Genomic DNA, 25,722 nt, shown 5'->3' with positions numbered 1-25,722 from the left:
AATTTACTTTTGCGGTAATATATAAAAATCTGTATAAACTAGAGTAACGAAAAGTAATATAATGGAAATTTACAAAAAAATGTGTGAAAATTGTGTCTATCCATTTCCTGATGAACGTGGAATTTGTGACAAAATGTTTGCTGGTATTATTCAAAACGTCTCTGTATAGATATAGAAGTCGGAAAAAATTTGAAAAAATATATGTTCTTCAAGTTTTCCTTATTTTTATACCATGCACCACTACAGGGTGTAATAAGTTTATGCATTTGTATGTAACGCCAAGAAGGAGCAGTCTTAAACTCATCGTTTAGTATACCGATCGTCCTAGAATTAAATTCTGAGTAGATTTAGCGATGTCCGCCTGTCTGTCTGTATATGTAATTTTGTGTGCCAAGTACAGCTCGATATTTAAGTCTGATCGTCCTCAAATTGGGTATAGGGCCTTTCTTCAGGTCAAAGATAATCGCTATTGATTTTGAAAAAAGCGATTCTGATTTAGATATACACTGAAAGAAAAAATACTTTCCTCTGGAACGAAATTTTAGACAAAACGAAATTCCCTTTTCTTATAATGTATTTTCTTTTAAAACAAATAAGCCCGAATTTGTGATAAACGACTCAACGATTGTCTCTGATATTTTTTATTTACTTTAAAAGAAATTTTTTTAGCGCTAAAAGAAAACTTTGCTTGTCTAAAATTTCGATCCTCAGAAAAGAAAATTTTTCTTTCTGTGCAGCTTCCATATATAACAGGTTGGCTGATAAGTCCCCGGTCTAACAAAGAAAAACACATTTTTTTGTCAAAATTCGTTTTTTTTTTTATTCAACATAGTTCCCTTTAAGAGCGATATAACGATTATTACGATCTTCCAATTTTTTGATACCATTTTTGTAGTACTCCTTCGGTTTTGCCTCAAAATAGGCCTCTGTTTCGGCGATCACCTCTTCATTGCAGCCAAATTATTTCCCTGCGAGCATCCTTTTGAGGTCTGAGAACAAGAAAAAGTCGCTGGGGTCCAGATCTGGAGAATACGGTGGATGGGGAAACAATTCGAATCCCAATTCATGAATTTTTGCTATCGTTCTCAATGACTTGTGGCACTTTGACTTGTGAATTTTTGCTATCGTTCTCAATGACTTGTGGCACAGTGCGTTGTCTTGGTGGAACAACACTTTTTTCTTCTTCATATGGGGCCGTTTTGCCGCGATTTCGACCTTCAAACACTCCAATAACACCGTATAATAGTCACTGTTGATGGTTTTTCCCTTCTCAAGATAATCGATAAAAATTATTCCATGCGCATCCCAAAAAACAGAGGCCATTACTTTGCCAGTGGACTTTTGAGTCTTTCCATGCTTCGGAGACGTTTCAACGGTCGCTGTCCACTCAGCCGATTGTCGATTGGACTCAGGAGTGTAGTGGTGGAACCATGTTTCATCCATTGTCACATATCGACGAAAAAACTCGGTATTACGAGTTAACAGCTGCAAACACCGCTCAGAATCATCAACACGTTGTTGTTTTTGGTGAAATGTGAGCTCGCGCGGCACCCATCTTGCACAGAGCTCCCGCATATCCAAATATTGATGAATGATATGACCAACACGTTCCTTTGATATCTTTAAGGCCTCATTCAAAATAATTTTGTGGATTTTTTTTTGATGTTTTCGTCGGTAACCACCTCTTTCGGGCGTCCACTGCGTTCACCGTCCTCCGTGCTTATTTCACCACGCTTGAATTTTGGATACCAATCAATTATTGTTGATTTCCCTGGGGCAGAGTCCGGAAACTCATTATCAAGCCAAGTTTTTGCTTCCACAGTATTTTTTTCCCTTCAGAAAACAGTATTTTATCAAAACACGAAATTCCATTTTTCCACTTTTTTCACAATAACAAAAGTTGCTTCACAAAAGACGCTCTATCTCACAAACTAATTGAAACAGACAGACGTCAAATTTTGACACGAATCATTTGAAGGTTGGTACTATATAAAAATAATATGCATTTAATACTAGCGACGCCATCTATGTGTCAGACCGGGGACTTATCAGCCAACCTGTTATATGGCCCCAGAGACCAGAGTTTCATATTGATTTGCTTCAAATTTTGCACAAGGAATACAAGTACGTCAAATTTGGTTGAAATCAGTTGAGATAGAGAATAAAACACAAACTATTTAGGAAATTATTGTAATTTTATTTTATTATGATATATTGGTATTACTCAATTACGTATGAAACAAAATATTGGTCAAATGGGCGCCGCGATCTCAGTGGCACACCTTCATCCGATGGTCCAAATTTTCGATGGCGCTGAGGCATAATGGAGGTTCTATGCCGTTAATGTGGCGAATTATCTCATCATTTAGCTCTTGAATTGTTGCTGGCTTATCAACGTACACCTTTTCTTTCAAATAACCCCAAAGAAAAAAGTCCAACGGTGTCAAATCACATGATCTTGGCGGCCAATTGACATCGCCATTACGTGAGATAACACGGCCATTGAATTTGTTGCGCAAAAAAACCATTGTTTCGTTAACTGTGTGGCAAGTGGCACCGTCCTGCTGAAACCACATATTGTCCATATCCATATCTTCCAATTCGGGCCATAAAAAGTTCGTTATCATCTCACGACAGCGAACACCATTCACAGTAACTGCCTGACCGGCCTCATTTTGGAAAAAATACGGCCCGATGATGCCGCCAGCCCATAAACCGGACCAAACAGTTACTCTTTGTGGGTGCATTGGTTTTTCGACAATCACTCTTGGATTCTCATTCGCCCAAATGCGGCAATTCTGTTTATTGACGAATCCACTGAGGTGAAAATGTGCCTCATCACTGAAGATGAAGGTGCACGATATGCATTTTGATTTGAAAACCCATTTTCATAATACGTCTGGATAACTTTAACACGTTGTTGGATTGTGTATCTCTCCATGGTTCAAATTGCGTAAGTCTGAAATAGATAAATGTCAAATAAAATTCGGAAAACAACTTGGCGTTTAGGTGTGGTTCACATTCAACATCGGCCCTTACAATTTAACCACCCTTTATATATATATAACACTCCTACGACCACGGAGACCAAAGTTTTACTCCGATTTACGTGAAATTTTGCAGAGATAGTAGATAGATAGTAGAGTAACATTACACCTTTGAGTGCTATATAGCTCCAATATATATCTTTCATCCAAAGTTTTACTCCGATTTCCGCGAAATTTTGCAGAGATAGTAGATAATAACATTACACCTTTGAGTGCTAAAATTGGTCAAAATCGGTTCAGATTTAGATATAGCTCCTATATATATCTTTCATCCGATCTGGCCCCAGAGTCCATAGTTTCAACTTAATTTGCTTCAAATTTTTCACAAAGACCTCAAATTATTCCAAATTTTGATTGAAATCGATTCAGATTTAGATACAACTCCCATATATATCATATGACCACCGGAGGCTAAAGTTTCATTCCAATTTACTTGAAAATTTGCACTGAGGATACAATTAACATTTTATGAATATGTACCAAATTTGCTTTAAGTCTGTTAATATTCTGATATAGCTCGCATATATATTCACGTCTGATTTTGGGAAATATGGTCGAATATTCCATATTTTATACCCAGTTTAAATGGGATTGTACTCCAATTTTCTGGATATTTTACTCAAAGAATAGGTTTAGCATTATATTTAAGTGTGTCGATTATGATACAATTCGGTTCAAATTAAATTAAAGATTCCATATTCCAGTTCTTTCGGTTTAAAAAAATATTGCCAAACATGTTACACAACATTTTCTGGCGATTTCCCCATATTGTAGTCATACCCCCATGTTCCAAAATTCGGAATCGCAAAATCGTTTGACCATAATTTCATAACTCTGAAACTTATAAACATAAATAATAACTTATAAACATAAACATAATAAATATTGATATTATAGTTATCTTTAATGAGAAGATCAAATTAAAATTGTATTGGAGTCCGAGAGTATCTCAATTTTTTCGTTACAAAAAAATAAATTCTTGTGATTTTCGATTCCGAATTTCGGATCATGGGGGATAGTCTACCCTCTGCAATGCTAGACATTTCTCAAAATGGTAACGACTTGTGTAAATGTCGCCCGATTTTGCTAAGTAATATCTCACAACCCACAATTGACCACCTATGTTGGCGAGATCTAATCAATATCCATGTAAAATCGCCACTGCTAAATGCCAAAAATTTTAAAAATATCTCAAATTTACCTATACCTCTAATATATACGTATGCAATTGCATAAAGCCTCCCTATATTATATCTTCAATAATATCTGAGAATTGTCCTTAGCTACTAGTGACACATCATCGTTTTTATTTTTTGTGGAAAACAAAATGCTGTTTATAACAACTCTCCGATATAAAGTTGATCCAACTTTTCTTCGGTGTTTGTATCTAATAGAAAAATTCACTGTCAATCAAACAATGTTGATTTTCAACTCAACGAATAAAACATACAAACTGCAAAAAAGTCAGTTGGAAAGACAATATTGTTTGTATGTTCACAAAAAATAAAGGATGAATTAAAAATTTAATTGAATTACTGCTTAATGAAAATTTTAAATATATAAAACTTCTTTTCATCAATAAAGAATTCGTTTGGAAAGAAGATGAAATAAATTCGAACTTATTTTCACCTCTAAAAAATAATAAATTCATTTTTTTTTAATTTTCGATTTCGTAACAATTTTATATGGATATCCCAGCAAAAAATTTTGAAGTTCTTCCAAAAGCACAACTTTAAAAGCACTTCAAGAAGATAAACTCACTTTTTTATAACACGTTTTTTCATATTTTTATTAAGTAATTTTAACTTTTTTTGTTTCATATTGGTTAAAAACAGTTTAAGAATTCATAAAATAGTACAAATTATTTAAATTTTGTCGAAAAAAATGCTAAATCCAATTTGAAAAAATTGTGAATTTTTGAAAATATTTGAGGTCAAACGTTTCAGACAAGCGTTAGAATCCATTAAAAATTATACAAATTATTTATTTGACAAAATATCACAGAATTTTTTAATTTACATCCAAAACATTGAATTCGGATCACACCTAAAGAAGTGATCCATTTCTCTGGCTGTTGAAATGGACGACTTCCGTCCTACGACAAGCCCATGTTAAATTTATCGCTTCTGTGTCAATTTTGCACCACTTCCGGATCCAAAAAGAACATTTTTATTACTTTTTTGCCAACGCTTTTCGTGCTGGGATGTTAAGCACAGTATAAAATGTCACAAATCAATGTTAAAAATAATTAAATTCTGCTTCTTAATAGACCACACATAAAATACACTTTATCTATACTATTTTATAAAATTTGTTTTGTTTGTAAAAATTATATATAAAACAATTATAAAATCTATTTAAAAAATTTCTTTCTATATAATTCACTTTCAATTCATCACCAAATATTAAATATTATACCCTCTGAACAAACTTGAAATAAACTGCTTTAAATTTCTCCCAAAAAAAAAAAATATCCAAAATTATTTGTTCAACATTAAATATGAATCAGTAAGATTGCCTAGCCAAGCACTTTACTTTGAAGTGTAGTTTTTGTTGATGTGTTTGTTTTTTTTTTTTTTTTGTGATCTGTGTCATTTACAATGTACTACATTCATTTTCGAACAAGGAGAAAAGTCATGTTTATATGGCAATGAAAAGTTCATTACTTGGTAGAAGGGGATTTATATGATGAACTGTTCCCAGCGAATTTAAATGCCCCTTTTCTATAAATTTTACTCATTTCTAAAGAAATATCACTCAATTGCTTATTCGTTTGTCCTCTCAATAGTAAGAACTTAGTGTAATCTATTGTATGTTATGAGTATGCGCTATATTTTTGCTCATTGCAAAGTGTTTGTGTGAGAATAAGCATGTGCACCTAAAAACATACTGAGTTTTTTTTTGCTCATAAAAATATCTCTTAAGTGCAAATTTACTCAATGAGAGAAAGAGTTCTAATAAATTTTAAAGAGAGTATGTGGCTCCCTTTCTTCATGAATTTTGCGCACTTAATTGAAGCTCTGTTTGCGTATGCTAGTATTGGTTTGTGGGGGGTAGAAAGTCTCTGCTGAACTCTCTTCGCTGCTTATATAGACTACAACGTCGCTGACTGCAGCATCACGATGCAGCAGTAGGCCAAAGGGAAGGTTACCCAGCATCCTTTAATAATAGTCTTCGTTACAGTCCTACCCTCTTCGCTCGCCCTGTGGAATTACACTCAACTTTCAACATAATCATTATCACCACATCGTTATCACTCGTATTATCACCACCAATACCATCAGCATCACTGCTATATGCTAGAGGAAAAAAACCCAGCAACAACAAAAACACGATTAATAATCTCCTAGAAAGACGACAATGTCACGAACTCATTCACGACCACGATTGCCGCCTGCATCTATATAGGGCTAACATTGTTAAATTGCTGCAACAACAATAAAATCAAAATAATTGCAAACAAAAAAAAATCAAACAACAAACGAACGAACGAATAAAAACGGCACTTTTTGACTCAACAAATCACCCAACAACACATGGTCCTTTTTCGCATATAAACCTCAGGAAGTTAGAGGATAACTCCTACTCTTACACCAACATTACAATAACCAACACATATGTTGACTGATAACAGTCGCTTAGACTGCCTGCTAGCCATTCTGATTGACACCAGTTAACCAGTAACGACGGTAAAAAAAGAACAAGAAATTTAATATTTCTATGATTTGTGAGAAAAACAAAGTGTTAAACAATAATAAGAAACGAAAAATAATTGTGCAAAAATACCCCTTGTGAAAAAGAAAAATTTCATGTTAAACAATTTTCTAGAGTCGTGTGTGTGTGTTTGTGTGTTTTATGCGTCTGTGCCAAAAACGAAGAACCATGAGGAACTCATAAATCACTCTTTGCAAAATTTATGGTGAAAACACAATTCCGTTGGTTGCTGTGTTTTGCTGCTCGTTTTTTTTATTTTTTGGTTTTGTAGTCGTTGTTGTAGTTGTCATTGTTGTTGAGTCCTTTGGCCATACTTTCGGTGTTGTTTTGTTACGACAACGAATCCTTTCCTATATTCGACGACGACTCGTGGCCGATTTTTTATTCTAACGTGGCTGTTAGTGGGCCACATAAAACAAAAAACACGAATAACAACAAAACGAGAGAAAGATAGGCAGGAGAGTTAATTCTCTTCTCAATTTCTCATAGCCAAAAAGGACTTCGTATCAAAACCTTCACAACGATTACACTCTGCTAACTTCTACACAAATCTCTTGCTCTCTCAATATACAACTTGATTGTTAGCTTGTATACATGAGTTAGTGTGTGCGTGTGTGAGTGAGTTTTTGTCGAGAGACAGAGAGAGAGAGAGAGAGAGTAGAGCTCATCATCGTGCGTATGCGTTTGCTTTTGGCCAACAGCAACAGCAGAATATACTCGCCAAACCAACAGTTTCGTTCTGTGTGTGAAAATATTCCTCGACACTGACAGTTCACGAGCAGTGCCATGAAGGCTGTTAGTTCAGTGCTCAAAGTGCTTTTAACCAAGTGGTACTACCGCTTAGTTTACAGCTGCGACAAAAAGCGCCAGCTATGGTGCCTCTTATACAACAGTTCAACTAAAATCAAACAATTGCCAAGCAAGCCTACAACTATTACCACTTCGACTAATACCAATACCACAACTACTACTACTACCACTATTTCAACAAATACAAAGACCACTTATTCATATAACAACGATAACAAAAACAGGAACCACTACCACCATAAGAACCAAAACAACAATCACAACTACCATAACTACAAAAACCTCATCAACATCATCATCGACATCAATAATATAAGAACAACAATCACAGCAGTAGCAACCGCAACAACAACAATTAAAAATAGCCAAATTATAAACGTAACGTCATCGTCACCATCATTGAACGTATGTTTGTACAAATACACATTTCGTTGAGGCCGTGGCAATTGAACAACCTTGCCACCTCATAGTTCTAGCTCTCATCCCTTGAGCTAACAACACAAAAGTGAAATCTTTTGCATATTGAGACAAACCGCAAAACAAACAAACAAACAAACAAACAAAGTACAAAGTAGCCAAAAACCAAAAAGAAAAAATCGTCCATACAGCAGCCGCAAAATCGATCCGAGGATCGATTAATTCCCAAAACGTATTAAGTAACAATCAAACTACGTAATACCAACACAACGGTGTCTCAGGCGAGATAGTATTCAGTGAAAGCGCCAGCGAAATATGAATTTCATTGGTATGATTATATGAACATTTCTAAAACAAAATTTAAAAAAAATATCGATGTTGTGAATTTTTAAATTTTAATTTTCTTATTTAAATATAATTTAGATTTGTTTATAATTTTTATTTTTTCTAATATACAAAAAAAAAATCTTTTCACTGAATATTATATTGTCTTGTTAATTCTTCTATATGTATCTAACAAAAAATCCAACAAAAACAAATAAAACTTCAAACACTGCCAAAAACTATAAAAACAAAACCTACAAAAACATAACAATCCAACTATCTTCTACCTCTGTCTAACCATAACTGTGCTGTATTCTTTCGATTACGACTACGAATCTGTGTTTCTTAAAATTGTATGTGTGTGTGTCTTCATTTCAATAACGTAAGTTTCTTAGTTTAATTTAATTTTTTTTCTATTCTATTCTATATTGATTTTTTTCTGGTTTCTTTTTCACTCACCCTTATAACAGAAATGTGAGTGAAGATTTTCAATCACCCTAAAAGTATGCCAATTAAATATTTATATGTGTATATGTGTGTTTGATTTTAAATACTATCAACTATCGCATTTAAATAGTATTAATATCATTTGTTGTAAAGTGATTTGATAGAAAAGAAAAAGCAGTCCATGGGAAGAGTTTAAACAGAATTTAGAAAGATATAATTTAAATTAATAACAGAGTAAATTTCATGAGAACTATTTGTTAAATATTTTCTAATTTTTTTGTCTTTCAATGTACAAAAAAAGTTTTATGAGAAATTCTAATAGGAGTTTTATTAAAGAATAATCTCTAAAACGGAGATTAAAATATGTTAGATGTTTTTTGTTTTTCTTTATTTAATCCTCTAGATTTTTATTTTATATTACAAATTACTGATAACCCTCATTTTTTTATTATCTCAAATACTTTTATAATCTATTTTGAGGATATTTATTAGAGTAAATAAAATTCTTCTAATTGTGATCTAATATGATAAACAATCGTGCCATTTGGAAAATAATTTGAATCAATATAAGTGTTTTTTTTTTTTAATAATAATATCACTCATATAAATGTGACATTAATACGTTCATAGTTATAAGTTAACATTTTAAAGTGTGATTCAAATTGTTGTCTCTATATCTCATAAAGATATTATATTCAAAAATATAATATTCAAAAAGAATGTTCTTCATAATCTCAAAGTTAAAGTTTTCTAAATAATTTGGTTTCCAAAGAGAAAAATTCCACCTAGTTGTATAGTGTCAGCCCTATATCTTAGGTGTAGTTAGACAATACAATCCATTGTGATATTATGGTTATGACATTTCAAAATTTCAAAACTGGATTGTGGTTATTGTATATTTCAATTCGGAACAAATAATTTTATAATTGGTTTGTTTTGTGAATTTTGCTTGTGAATCCTTGCTCTTAAACAAATATATAGTTACATATATCAAAACATTCAAAAACGAATTTTCTTCTTAGCCCCAAGGTTAAAATTTTGGAAACAATTTAGTTTCTAAAAAAAATCCACCTAGGTATAGTATCAGCCCTATAGTTTAGGTTTCATTATACAATTCGATCAATTGTGATATTATAAGATTTTAATAAAAAGTGGATTCTGATTATTGTATAATTCCTTTCCGAACAAATAATTGTATATTTTTTTGGTTTGTGGCACCTCTGAACCTTTTTTTTGGAGGAATGATATTCATAACTCAATTTTCAATGTGCCTCCAATGTATATTTTTCCACACGATGTATATTTTTCCAAGTTTTACCATGTTTCTTATTGTTTTCATTTAAAGTGGATTATTGGTATTAACAATTTTGTCAACAATATCTATACATAGTATTTTAGGCTTAGTAGTATATTTATAAATAATATGGCCTCCTGAAAGTATGCTAATATTTAAAAAAGTTTTTTTTTTCTACCTAGATAAAAAGGTTTATTCCTCTGATTAAAAAAATGGGATATTTGTAATTAGCAGAACATTGTGAAATCTTTCAAACTACACAGTTTTATGAACTCTGAAAAGTATGCAACTATTTCAATTGATAAAAATAAGCAAATAAAACAACTCTCACTTGCTTTCTTCAATTCATAAGTTTATATCAAATAAGTTAAACTAAGGATTTACAAAATATATACGAATCTATTTTCATCATATGCATATATACCCAAAAATGTCTAAATATAGTATTTTTGGTATAGTAGTATATTTATAAATAATATGGCCTCCTGCAAGTATGCTAATATTTAAAAAAGTTTTTTTCTAGCCAGACAAAAAGGTTTATTCCTCTGATTAAAAAAAAATGGAATATTTGTAATTGGCAGTAACATTGTGAAATCTTTCAAACTACACAGTTTTATGAACTCTGAAAAGTATGCAACTACTTCAATTGATAATATTTTTAGTAAGCAAATAGAGCAACTCTCACTTGCTTTCTTCAATTCATAAGTTTATGCCAAAAAATTTATACTAAGAATTTACAAAATATATACGAATCTATTTTCATCATATGCATATATACCCAAAAATGTCTAAATATAGTATTTTAGGCATAGTAGTATATTTATAAATAATATGGCCTCCTGAAATATTTAAAAAAGTTTTTTTTTTTTTAGCTAGACAAGAAGGTTTATTCCTCTGATAAAAAAAAATGAAATATTTGTAATTGGCAGTAAAATTGTGAAATCTTTCAAACTACACAGTTTTATGAACTCTAAAAAGTATGCAACTATTTCAATTGATAATATTTTTACTAAGCAAATAGAGCAACTCTCACTTGCTTGCATTTCAGTAAAAAAAGAGATTTATTCCTCTGATGCAAGAATATTTGTGATGGACATTAAGATTATGAAATCTTTCAAAATACACAATTTTATGACCTCCGAAAAGTATGCAACTATTTATATTGATAATATTTTTAGTAATCAAACCAAGTCAACTCTCATTTCATTTCTTCAATGCATGCGTTTACGGGGACTCTTTTCTAAAACAAATGCGAATCTATTTTCATTATATTCATATAATTTTAAAATGTCCTTAGTATAGCTCTTACATAGTAATATGCCCTCCTAAAAGTATGCAATTATTTCAATGAAAAGTTTTAAAGTAAAAAAAAAAAGGTTTACGCCCATGTACTATCTTAAATGCCACATATTTTTTGGTGAAATTGATTTTGTGACAGTACAATACTCTTTGCCAATTTCACTATTACAAAAATTGACTAGCTGACTTTTTTTAGAATTAAAAAAAAATTGTAATTGAGATATTTGCATATTTTCAGACGACATATGTAAGTTTAAATGCATGGAGAATATGAATGACTCAACAAAAATATTTATTAATGGCTGAATTTCCCTACAAATGATTAGAATTTTGTACTAGTTTATTGGACAAAAAGATGAAGGGTATAGGTATTATTAAGTTATTAAGCCGCCTAAGTTAGATTAGGTTAAAGTTTCAGCCCAATTTATTTCAGGATAACTTAGACTATTCAGTGGGAGCCACCGTGGTGCAATGGTTAGCATGCCCGCTTGCATACACAGGGTCGTGGGTTCGATTCCTGCTTCGACCGAACAACAAAAAGTTTTTCAGTGGTTGATTAACCCACCTCAGTAATGCTGGTGACATTTCTGAGGGTTTCAAAGCTTCTCTCAGTGGTTGCACTGCAATGTAGAACGCCGTTCGGACTCGGCTATAAAAAGGAGGTCCCTTGTCTTTTAGTTTAATATGGAATCGGGCAGTACTCAGTGATAAGAGAGAAGTTCACCAATGTGGTATCACAATGGACTGAATAGTCTAAGTGAGCCTGATACATCGGGCTGCCACCTAACATAACCTAGACTATTCAATCCGTTGTGATACCACATTAATATTGAGCCGCTTAGCTATACATGTTTTATTGCAGGCTGAAGCGAATTCCCATATTTATTATTTTTAATGCAAATTACAAACTCCAAATAATGCTTTCCAAATTGAATTATTTCCACATCGTATGTACGTCATCTTCGACATTTTCTCAGTTTGGTTAACCTTCGAAAGTTTTAAATAAGCATCTCCATGTTGGAATTTTTAAATTCCATTTTCATAAAATGCTGAAAATAATACGAGAAACGTATATATTTTTCAATTGAATAAAATATTACAAATATAACTTGATATATAAATATACCAAAATTTCAACTTTAATTTAATTTCACTTAAAATTCTACAGCTTTCTTTCACGACTCACTGAGTAAACCGAAATAACTTAAATGCGAACCCCCTTCCTATAAAACGGAAAAAATATGTAGGCCAAAAGTCTAGAAAAACAAATATACGAATATCCTTAAATCTACACAACATAAAAAAACTCCATACCCATGTCGCAAACAAAGTTCGTTTACATTTAAGACGACAGGTCGACATCAGCAATAAAGCAAAAAAAAAAAAAATAACCTAACAACCACACACAAAACAGCAGTCTGCTCTCATTTAGATTTCGCTTTTCCCCCGTTTACACTTGAAAGCCTAAGAGTATGCTAAAATAGTTTTACCCTAGTATACTTGGGTGTACTATGTGACTGACTGAATGATGGGTCTTTGTGTTTACGAGGGAATTAGTACCTTTTATATGCTAGGCAAGCCAACGTGTATGTTTTGCCGCATTTTATTGATTATTTTCATTTTTTCCTATGCTTTCTTCTCTATCGTAATTTCATGATGATAATAATCTCCGCAATGGGGATAATTAAGATTATATGGTTAATGATAATGAAGACAAAGTAGTCTGTGTTGGCGGTAGAGAGCACTGGTATATATGTTGTTCTTTTTTTTTCTAAATTATATTTTTTCATAGTATACTTTAAGGCATACGAATGTAGGCAAAAACACATACTAGCGCAGTTCATTGAACATTGTGCTTTGAGCTTTTCGTTGCATCATAAAGAGCATACGTTTTATAGCCATCTACTGAAAATGATGCAAGAGATTTGGGTTAAATCCAAAGAACAGCAGGAAAAAAGAAATTCAAAAACTAAAAAGTTCAAGGTTCTCGTTTATGACATGTATTGGAAGCTTTATATGGCAAATAAGCATTTAACCTCTGGCTGTGCAATGAGATTAATTGGAATATGAAAGGTTGCAGTTAAATTTGATCAGACCTATGTTTACGTAATCTTAATTAAGGTATCTAGAAAAAAATCTGTTTTTATTTGTCAAGCTAAGATTTTTTTACCAAAGATTGCAAATAAAGATAATTTGAGATGTGAAAGGTAAATAAAAAATTCAGCATATTGTATAAATAAACAATATATAATTTAATGTACGACATATCTACCTATTTTTAGGGCTATGGTATTTTTTGTCCTAGTTATGTCTCTCAATGGTAAACATTTTCTAACCGATTTCATTGATAGAGAAAAATTCTTGTTACATCGACCCTCATAATACGTACAAATATGATTTGTGTCTCAATATAATGTTTTTGTCCATTGTAATAAATTTATGAGAAAAATTGGATCCCGAAAGTATGTAAATATTTAACAGTTATAAACAGGTTTACTCTTGCATACTGTATACTCGAATGTTAATCCTGTTACTGGTAACATTGTGAGTGGTAATAACGCAAAGTACATATCTTTATTGCCCCATAAAGTATACCACTATTTTAAATCAACACGAATGAAGAGGTTTACTCCCCCATATAAATTTCTAAGGCGAATCTTTGCCTAAATTCAGATCAATATTATGGTAAACAATATAAATGTTTTAAAATCCTATTTGGCATAGGAGGCCAAATAGATTTTTCGTGATCTTCAAAAACTAGTAACCGACTTTTCTTGATTTTCGAAATTGCTACTAATCGGCTTTAATATCCTCACTCGACTAATATTTATACCCATTTTTTGACTTACTTAGTTTTACAAATAAAACTAACTCGCATGGTGCCGAATTACAAGAATTCGGTGGTTTGAATTCCGCGTTGTACACACCAGTGATCCTTCACTTGGTAAAGCCTTGTGCATCGAAAAAAAATACTTCTTCAGCGAGCTAGCGAGTCTAATGATTTAAGTGTTATTTGTTCTCAGGTGTATACATAGTGATCCATATTTCGCGATAGATAAAAAACTTAATGTCTTACGCCACTATTCCATTTACATTGTAATAATTTTTATAAATGTTGGCCTCGAGTCCATTTAAGATTACATAGGTTATTGCCTCTCAAAAAAATAGTCGATTTATGTGTATATATTTGTGAACACTTTTCACAAGCCCTTAAAACCGACAATGGTGGCGCCTGAAAGTATGCAAATATAACAATGAAAATGTTCTACAGTAAATAAATTGAATGGTCAATTTCGAAGATTACAGATGTGATCACCTCCATAAAAAATAGTCGGGAGTATTTTCACAGTCTCTTGTAATAAGGCATTGAAGCCGCAGACAATTGAGGCGCCAGAAAGTATGCAAATATTACAATGCAAATATTTTAGATAAATTGAATTATCAATTTGAATTTCTAGGCTAATTTAAATCATCTACAATTTGCATCAAAAGATTTCTCTATTCTACACAGAATATTTTGTTTTCTGATTCAATCACGAAATTAATTGATCCAATTATTTTTTTACTTGAAATCGATTCAATCAACAACAAGTAAGGAAAGTCTAAAGTCGGGCGGGGCCGACTATATTATACCCTGCACCACTTTGTAAATCCACATTTTCGGTACTATATCAAATCCGTCAAATGTGTAGGGTGCTACACGCTCACAAAAAATCGCTTCTGTAACATATACTCCCAAACATATTTTGCTTCAAGCATATACATTTTTGGGTATTGCCCAAACATTTATATGTTTGATCTCTACCAATATATAATATGTTTGAAAGCATATTGGTCTAAACAATATATGTTTGGGTAGTCTAAGTTCCAAACATTTTGTATTTTTGCATCCAAATTCAATAATGTTGTCTTCCAAAAAAACAATATGTTATTATGTGAACATATAATATGTTTGGAAGCATTTTGCACCCAAAAATATTATATGCTTAAAAAAAATTCTCCCAAACAATATTGTGCTCAAAATTTTATTTATTTATTTATATATTTACAATCATAATGAATTATGAAAATGAACAGGTAATATAGGTGCTAACAACATAGGTTTTCGACCTGAATGCTCAAAATTTTGTTTCTGCCCAATATTATATTCCCCCACATCTTTCTCACTTCCACGAGATTTTAGCACCTTTTTCTGTAATACAAACATTGTAGAAGAAATTATTCAATTGTATGATTTTTTTTTTTAATTTTACCTTTTGCCGGACGGGGATTCGAACAGCGGACCACACAGTTTGTAAGGATCAAAGAAGTAGCTGATCAATTGCCCAAGGAAAAATAAAATGTTAATTTTGTAATAACTAGCAACAGCCACCAACTTAATTCAATATCGCTCCCTGTTAAATAGCGCTCCAAGCTACTAAACACATATATGTTTATAGGCTATTTCTAAATTAATATATGTTTGCATCCAAGCATATTATATTTACAAGCATTTTATGTCCCAAACATAATATGTTCTAACATATTAACATATATGTCCCAAACATGTTATGCTAGTTTATGAACATTATATGCTTGCACTCAAAAATATTGTGTTTAAAAATTTGTGTTCCAAACATATAATGTTTATAGCCAAACATATGAAAAACAGTCTTTTTCATCCGTGTATATACGAGTATAAAACTTTTTATCCCAAATACATACATTTAAATCTTACTCCATCTGAACAAAATTTATAATCTATAGACTTAAAATTAAAGTTGGCTGATGCCCTGAAATGGTACACTATGTTAGTAAAAAAATATGGGAAACATTTTAATCTGAACCAATTTTGAGGCAACTTCGCAAAAGTGTATTTATGATTTATTCGACTTAGCAGTGGCGATTTCATAAGGAAAATGTGGGTATTTTGGTCATTTTTTCCGAAATCGGAAAAGCATATATATGGAAGCTATATAGAAATCTGAACCGATTTCAATCAAATTTAGAACACCTGACTATAGTACTTATTGTTCTCCTAGTGCAAAAGTGCAAGCAAATTAGGGTAAAACTCTGGCTTCTGGGGCCATATAAGTCCATATCGGGCGAAAGATATATATGGGAGCTATATCGAAATCTGAACCGATTTCTTCCAAAATCAATAGGGATCTATTCTGACCCAAAACTTGTGCCAAATTTGAAGGCAATTGGACTTAAACTACGACCTAGACTTTGATCACAAAAAAGTGTTCACAGACAGACGGACGGGCAGACGAACATGGCTAGATCGACTCAGAGACCCACCCTGAGCATTATTGCCAAAGACACCATGTGTCTATCTCGTCTCCTTCTGGGTGTGGCAAACATATGCACTAACTTATAATACCCTGTTCCACAGTGTGGCGCAGGGTATAACAATGATAGAATCAATAAAACAATAAATCATTAACAGAATTAGAAATAAAAAATATATTTGATTAAAAAATTGGTAGCAAAACTCAATAAATTTTTTAATTGTGGCTATATATTATTTATTTATAATAATATGAGAAAGAATTCGAATATTCGAATCACCAACTCCCAGCAAAAAAAATTGGAAGTTCTTCTATAGGCACAATTTTAAAAGCACTTCTAAAAATGTCCTCCCAAAGATGTTCTTTAGTTTAACTGGACAGAAAGTTCATTTGAGTCAATTTTTTTATAACTGGCTTTTTTCATAATTCTAATGGGAAATTTAATTTTTTTTATTTCATATAGGTTAAAAACAGATTAAAAATTAATAAAATCGTACAAATTATTTAAATTTGGCCCAAAAATATGCAAAATCCATTCTAGAAAAATTGCGAATTTTTGAAAATATTTGATGTCAAATGTTCTAGACAAGCGATAGACTGTATTAAAAATCGTAAAAAATTTTAAAAACTATTTATTTGTTAAAATATCACAAAATTTCTTAATTCACATCAAAAACACTGTATTCGCATCACACCTTAAGAAGTGATGTGAATTTAGTGCACCGGCTGTTGAAATGGTGGGCATCCATTCTATGACAAACCCATGTTAAATTCATCGCTTCTGCGCCAATTTTGCAACACTTCCGGATCCAAAAAGAAGATTTTCAACGCTTTTTTTTTTTGCTGGGTTGTTACTACTCTTTTTCATATTTTTCTCCGAGATCTATCTACCTGATTTCTACGGATCACCATCGTAGTGTGAAAATGTTCAATTTATATTCCTGTAAAGATTGGCCATACCCCAATTTCTCCAAAAAGAGATCAACTAAATTTGCATTTAAAAACTTTCTCTATAAATTGGCTTTATGCCAATTGTATTCTCTTTCTTTAGCTAGTAAGAGAGAATACGAGCAAGTATATCTGAGAGCTATACACATAATTTCAAGGCTCTCCGTTTATTTAAAATGATGCTTTAACTTGCTACATAAGTTCTTTAGCCATTTGGCACTATGCCCAAAAGTATGCTACACCAAGTCGAGGTTATGAATGTATGTTGCCATTGGCGCCGATATTTATACAAACAAGCACACTAACATACAACTTCACACATTCACCCATATTGTGCCATTCAAATTGTATAATTTATATGCGAATTTAGCCTTGTTCTACTTTAATAATTTATGTATGACCTCTTCAAAGGCGTACAGCATAACATATAGCCGAATAACATGATTTTGTTGTTACTTTTTTGTCATTTAAAGCTCCCCTTCTGTTATGATGTCGTATAGACGTTAAAACAGGCCTACATACATACAGCAACAACAACAAGGAAACCAACAAAAAATGGAAGAATACAACATGGTCTGAAATATTGTCTGCGGGTTTGGCAATGTTAATACTATATGTGGGGGGTGGGAAATATCAAACCATAACCACAATCGGGGGATTTTTATAGATATGGAAGCTTTACGTTATTTCATTTTCACATGTGGCTAATGTCCTTTGGAAGCCAGAGAGTTAGGGCGGTGTATTTATATTCCATGTTATTGGTGTTTGCTTGGTCATAAATTGAATCACACCCTGAACATGATTTATGAAAGAAACGACCCAAAACATCCAATGAACTTTAAATAAGACCTTTAAATATTTGTTTTGTTGAGTCAGTTTAGTGTAGTACAAAAAAAATCTCTGGAGATGTTTTTAAATAATTTCGTCTTTGGGGGCTAATTATTTTTCACACTTGAAATGTTATGCCAAATGGCGTTTTAATGTTTGTGAAGGTTAAAAAGATTTGCTATGAAAAAATATTCAAGACCATTGATTGTTTTTTTTTTTTTTTTTAATTTTTATAAGCCATTATTTTTAATAATTTTTTATTAAATACCAAAAGATATTTATATGTTTAGCATTAAATCATAATTTAATTTTTTATTTGTCAATAGATCCATTGTGTTACCATTGTGCCAATTACTGGATTTTTTTTTGTTTGCCTCTTTTTCTAGCATTGATAGTTTTGTATAACATTTTTTTCATACCACTAATTACCATTTGTTTTACCTTTTTGTGCCACTTTTTCAATTAATTTGTTTTATTCCCATATAGGTTTCGTAAATGTTGGTTCTGAACTCCATTAAATTACAAATGAAATCAATGTATTTTCAAATAGCCGAATTTACAAGCCAAATACTTATGGGAACTTTTTCCCATTCTCATATAATAATTGTTTCAAGTGGACACATGTACCGTCTGAAAGTATGCCGAGAAAATTTTCTATGGCAGCTAAAACGGGTTACTCCCTGAAATTTTCAATTAGGAGAAGTGATTTTCGATGAAATAGAGATACGATGATTCTTATGAAAAATTTCAAAAATAATTTTTAAAAGCTCGTATATCTCTTGTGCCAATTTTTGAAAATAAGTGTGCCACCTTTTAATGCCAGAGACACTTTTTTGTGCCTTTTTCTCTCAATTGTATTGTTTTGTAAATTTTGTTTACGAACCCTGTTCAAATTACACAATTTGCAAGCCATATATTAATTTTCACATCATAATGTTTTCAAGACAAGTGTGGCGCCTGAAATTATACCCAGAAAATGTTATGTGGCAATTAAACCGGGTTACACTCTGAAATTTTCAATTAGGAGAAGTGATTTTCGATGAAATAGATAAAAAAAAAGTTCTATGGCAGCTAAACCGGGTTACACCCTGAAATTTTCAATTAGGAGAAGTGATTTTCGATGAAATTGAGATACGATGATTCTTATGAAAAATTTTAAAAATAATTTTTTAAAACTCTTGTGCCAATTTTTGAAAATAAGTGTGCCACCTTTTATTGCCAGAGACACTTTTTGGGCCTTTTTCGCTCCATTCTATTATTTTTGTAAATTTTGTTTTCGAAGCCCGTTAAGATTACAGATGCAATTAGTGTTTTGTCAAGTAGTCGAGTTTGCAAGCCAAATACTAAATTTATAAGCAATTTTCCCTTCTCATGTCATAATCGTTTCAAGTGGACACATGTACCTCCTGAAAGAATGCCAAGAAATTTTCTTGTTTAGGTACACCGGATTACAGCCTTACAATTTTCAATTAGTAGTAGCGAATTTTGATGAAATGGAGATACAATGATTGTTACGAAAAATTTAGAAAATAATTTTTAAAAATTATTTTTATAAATAAATTTTAAAAAATTATTTTTAAAATAAGTTTTAAAAAATTATTTTTAAAATAAGTTTAAAAAAATTATTTTTAAAATAAATTTTAAAAATGTGTGCAACCTTTTATTGCAAGTGCTTTTTTCTTAAAACTCTCCCCAGTAGAGCACCTGAAGACATTTCAAAATACTTCGTTTTAATCTCTATGTAGTATTTCCATTGGTGTTTTATTATTAACCTTCACTTAGAAACATCACTCCACTCCAGCAACATTCAGTTTTCCACTTAATTTAATTTCTAACCTCATATTTCCATATAAACAATCCACGTTGTTCTCTAATTTCTGTTGAAATTTGAATTTTATAAAGTTTTAATTAGATAATATCTAAAACCCAATTTAATTCAATTCTGATTGATTTTCCATTGTTATAACATTCATTAGTCAAATGCCATAAGCTTAGTAGAACCGTTTTAGGGCTCAATAGCAATTAGTTACGCTAAATACACAATTTTATCATACATCGAAAGAAATAATAGATATTTGGAAAATTTAATTTAATCGTTATTTTCATAACAAAAAAACGAAGCAAATAATACCACTTCCAACATTGCACTTTAAAACAATAAATGACATTCATTTAAAAACCATAGTGAAAATGGGGGGATGGGGCAATTAAGCAAAAATATTTTATTTCATTGAATTTTCCAAGCGATTGCTTTGGTTTTGATAATATTCTAGTATTAAGCCTTAAAATACACAATACATGTTTATAAATGTATTATTGCCCCAAAAGTATGCAATTATAAAATAGCTCTATTTAATTGTGGTTATGTTGTCAACTTGGAATATATATGAGGTTTTTGTTTAACAAATAGGAATTAGGTGTGAAAAATTCTATATATTTAAAGCTTTCGATTATTAAAAATATTAAATAAAAATATATTACTATAATTAAAATAAATTATAATTGAATTGAATGACATTTACGATTCATATAAAAATAGTTTACGGATAATTGCAAAATATTAGGATTATATGGCAAATCCAAATAACTTCTACGTGAAAAATTTTAGTCATAAAAGTTTAACATAAAAGACCAAAGAATGAATTAATTTATAAAATAAATTATTATGTTATACAACATTGTATGCAGACTTAATTCTACAGTAATTTAGTTTCAGTACAGGGCGATAATTGTGCAATGGCTCCATGCCTTTCTCCTTCTTACAAAAAAAAAAATATTTTTTGTCTTCAATCACAAATTATTTGATCCAATTAATATTTAATTGAAATGCCTTCAATTACAGAAATAATAGTATCAATTAAAGAAATAATTGAAAATCAATTAAAAAATTTCTAATTATTTTTATACCCTCCACCATAGGATGGGGGTATATTAATTTTGTCATTCCGTTTGTAACACATCGAAATATTTCTCTAAGACCTCATAAAGTATATATATTCTGGGTCGTGGTTAGGTTAGGTTATGTGGCAGCCCGATGTATCAGGCTCACTTAGACTATTCAGTCCATTGTGATAAAACAGTGGTGAACTTCTCTCTTATCACTGAGTGCTGCCTGATTCCATGTTAAGCTCAATGACAAGGGATCTCCTTTTTATAGCCGAGTCCGAACGGCGTTCCACATTGTTGTGAAACCACTTAGAGAAGCTTTGAAACCCTCAGAAATGTCACCATTATTACTGAGGTGGGATAATCCACCGCTGAAAAACTTTTTGGTGTTCGGTCGAAGCAGGAATCGAATGTTATTTCTATAGAAAATTTTGTCAAAATTTTATTTCTATAGAAAATTTTGTCAAAATTTTATTTCTATAGAAAATTTTGTCAAAATTTTATTTCTATAGAAAATTTTGTCAAAATTTTATTTCTATAGAAAATTTTGTAAAAATTTTATTTCTATAGAAAATTTTGTCAAAATTTTATTTCTATAGAAAATTTTGTCAAAATTTTATTTCTATAGAAAATTTTGTAAAAATTTTATTTCTATAGAAAATGTTGTCAAAATTTTATTTCTATAGAATATTTTGTCAAAATTTTATTTCTATAGAAAATTTTGTCAAAATTTTATTTCTATAGAAAATTTTGTCAAAATTTTATTTCTATAGAAAATTTTGTCAAAATTTTATTTCTATAGAAAATTATGTAAAAATTTTATTTCTATAGAAAATGTTGTCAAAATTTTATTTCTATAGAATATTTTGTCAAAATTTTATTCCTATAGAAAATTTTGTCAAAACTTTATTTCTATAGAAAATTTTGTCAAAGTTTTATTTTGTCAAAATTTTATTTCTATAGAAACTTTAAACTTAATTGTATACGTATTTAATCGGCCTATATATACCACGTATGGACTATGTGGTATATATTACGGTGTTAGGAAGTGTTAAGATACATTGTCATCGGCAAGTGTTACCGCAACCCAAGTAACTCGGTTGTGGATGACAATCCATGGTGGAGGGTACATAAGCTTCGTCCTTGTTGTTATTGATTTTTGTTTCAATTCACAGAAAAAAAATTCACGAAAATTTTTCCAATTAAAACCTTAATTGAGTTTTGAAAAATATTCAATTAAAAATTTAATTGGTTCAACAAATTTTTTAATTGAAACAAAAATCAATCACAGACATTAATAGTATCAATTAATTTTTTAATTAGATCATTTAATTTTTTAATTGACTGTCAATTAATACTATGATTTCTGTGATTGAAGACATTTCAATTAAAAAATTAATTGGGTCAATTAATTTCGTGATTGAATCAGACAATTTTTTGTGTGTTAAAAAATAAGTTAAATAAAATAAATTTTAATCGAATATTTTTTTAAAATTCAATTAAGATTTTTATTGGAAAATTTTTCATGAATTTCTTGTCTGTGTATGGGGAGGAAAACGGGTTGAGAATATCTTTTCACGGATTAACACTTTTGTGCGTTTATTTAACAAAAATCCTTAATTTGTCTGAGTTTATGAAAATCTTAATTTTTTCAGACGAATCAAGTACTCCTAAAAGTATGCAATTTTTTATTCAATATTTTTATTTGAAAAAATGTGAATATTCCTTTTGGCAGTTAGTGAAATTAATATTGTTTTGCATTCGAAATTGTACGATTTTCTAAATAGAAGTATAAAAAACTTCCTAAGTCTCTCATATCATGAAATGGCATTAAAGTATTGACATTAGCTTGATAAACCTCCCATATATACAAAGTATGTTCAATACAATGTCACGCTTCTCCCACAGATTTGTTTTTCTTCGACATTTTGTACTCGAAATACTTCTTGCAAAAGTCAACAAATGTTTGCCATTAAGTTCATTGAAAATACAATACAAATAATTTATCCAATACGATGAATGCAATTCCATTTGCATTTTTTTTTTATTAAATGTTAGAAAATGTACTTTACCAAATGCTGCAATAAAGCATAGCAAATATACAAGCACAAATAATCCCTATTAACATTGACTTCATCTGTTAGGGTTGATGTCGATGTCGATGCCATGACATAGATTTCGATGTATTGAAATAGTGGATTGGATTTAGCAAAACGGTTGTTATTGATTGCTTTTAAGCTTTCCTTGTTTTTTGTTTAGTTTTTTTTTTTGTTTTCCATTGGCAGTAAGTTAGTTTGGCTTTATGCGGAATGCACGTACCCAAGAACTGAACAACAGAATAAGCAAACACTTTAAACAAAACAGCCAGAGGGAAAAAAGAATACAGATCAAATCTAAAACAGAAGCTACCCTTTTCCATTTCGGGCTAATATGCAGTAGAGATAGCAATTTTATATTTTGAAAGTTTAGGGATTTCGCTTTCGTTTGGCGTATAATGTAGCATACATCTAGGATTTATATATAGTTACTATATGAACAAAATAAAGCATACTTTCAGGATATTGGAAAATGTACTTGGGTCACATTGACCTAATCACTTGATTAATTTGTTCATACACAGAAAAAAAAGCATGTCCCTTTCCAAAGATTTTGTTTTTACCTTAAAGATTTTGGGTTTGATTCCGGGCCAAAAAAGCGGATAATTGAAGTAAAGATAACCTTAAGACACAACTCTCTTTTAAATTTAAGATTTGCATACTTGATTTTAGGAAACAAATTTAAATTCAATTCGTTTTTTTCAGCTTTTTTCTTCATATACTATGAAAATCCTTTAAAAATATATTTTATATTTTATAAAAACCCATATCCAATAGAGACATTACATTAACTCAGTAATAAAATGGATGTTTTTCTAAAGGCACATCTTTAAAAGCACTTCCAAAATATCCTCCCAAAGATTTTGTTGTTTTAACGGCACAGGAAGTTCTTTAAATTCAATTTTTCAAAACTCGTTTTTTTAAATAATTTTAGTGAATAATTTTCTTTAGAAATATGTAAAAACCAGAATAAGAATTAATAAAATTGTAAAAATTATTTAAATTTTGTCGAAAAAAATGATAAATACATACTAGAAAAATTGCGAATTTTGCAAAAATTTCAAATCATTAATTAAAAATTAAAAATCATACAAAATTGTAAAAAAAAATTATTGGGCAAAATATCACCAATTTTTTTAGTTAACATCCTAAAGAGTGAATAAGGATCACTCCTTAAGAAGTGATGTAAATTCAGTGCAACGACTGTTGATATGATGAACATCCATCCTATGACAAGCCCATATTAAATTTGTCGTTTCTGCGCCAATTGTGCACCACTTCCGCATCCAAACAGAACATATTCATTACTTCTTTGGCGACTGTTTTCTGCTGGGCAATTCATGCAGGATTTTTTTTTTTCAAATTTTGGAACTTGTATTTAAGTAGACCGAACGTTTTTTACTGTTGTATATAACAAATATTAAAAGCAGTATTTTCTGAATGAATTTTAGGACAATTTAAAATAATTTTAAACAGAATATTACTAAAATTCAAGGCTTAAAATTTTGAATATTTCTTCATAGACTTTAGTGTTAGGTTTTTTCCAGTGTATGTTGCAATATTTAAAAAATAACTTCCTTAGTTCAAATATTAATTTGCATAATTTTTCGGCGATGGCATTGTAAAAGATGCCCAAAAGTATGCCACCATTTTACCACCAATCCATTATAAGGCCGGCATTCCTAATATGTCATTTATTGATTTCGAAACAAACAATCAAATAAATAAAAAAAGAGAAATCACTTTAAGCTATTTGGTAAACGATGTAAAGTGTTAAAGTGGCATCACACAATGCAGCCAGAACATGGCATCTTTTGTTCACATATGTAAAGGAATCCATTCGAATCGAATGGAAATGATTCAGTTGACATGCCATACAATACAAAACCAGTGTTTGCAGTACCAACTAACATCAACATTACAATACCACCACCATCAGATACCCAACCCAACCCATCATACGGTATTATCTTCATCATTCTCAAGCAGTATCAGCATCATCATCAGCGTCATTTGCATGCATGAAACATGTCAACAATTCCTTTGTGGAGTAAAAATTTCTCTTGCTCTTCTCGAACTACTACTATCAGTATGTCCTACAATGTATGTTCATGAGTTGAGAGTGGAACCCTGAAAAAATGAATAGGGCTTATGAGATGATGTATAAAGTTTAAGGTTCTTTTTCAAAAATAAATGTCAACATGAAAATAAAATAGCTTAAGTTTTTCAAGTACATATCAAGGATATTTTGTGCAAATTTTAGAAAGCAAAGTAAAGCATACATTTAGGGGTTATGAGTAAATAAATCATTCACCTCATTAGAATGTTTTTACTATTTA

General features: G+C 30.8%; 1 protein-coding gene across 11 annotated transcripts in view; it reads left to right on the top strand.

Moving 5' to 3' along the window:
- Positions 1-25,722, top strand: part of cpx (synaptic transmission protein complexin) — a 1,078,564-nt gene that overhangs the window by 977,635 nt on the left and 75,207 nt on the right. The window contains exon 1 of one of the 11 annotated variants that reach the window (XM_075291801.1): positions 8,178-8,316. The exons of 9 other annotated variants lie outside the window; for them this stretch is intronic. In XM_075291801.1, coding sequence (XP_075147916.1) covers positions 8,304-8,316 — 13 coding nt within the window. In that variant the 5' untranslated portion in view covers positions 8,178-8,303. Of the gene's footprint in view, positions 1-8,177; positions 8,317-25,722 lie in introns of those variants that run through there. One more of the 11 variants, XM_075291799.1, reaches the window with a different exon arrangement.

The sequence above is a fragment of the Haematobia irritans genome, chromosome 1 (assembly GCF_050003625.1).
Source record: "Haematobia irritans isolate KBUSLIRL chromosome 1, ASM5000362v1, whole genome shotgun sequence".
In the NCBI taxonomy this organism is placed as follows: Eukaryota; Metazoa; Arthropoda; class Insecta; order Diptera; family Muscidae; genus Haematobia; species Haematobia irritans.
The sequence above is the reverse complement of the archived record's forward strand: the minus strand, read 5'-3'. Positions and strand labels throughout refer to the sequence as shown.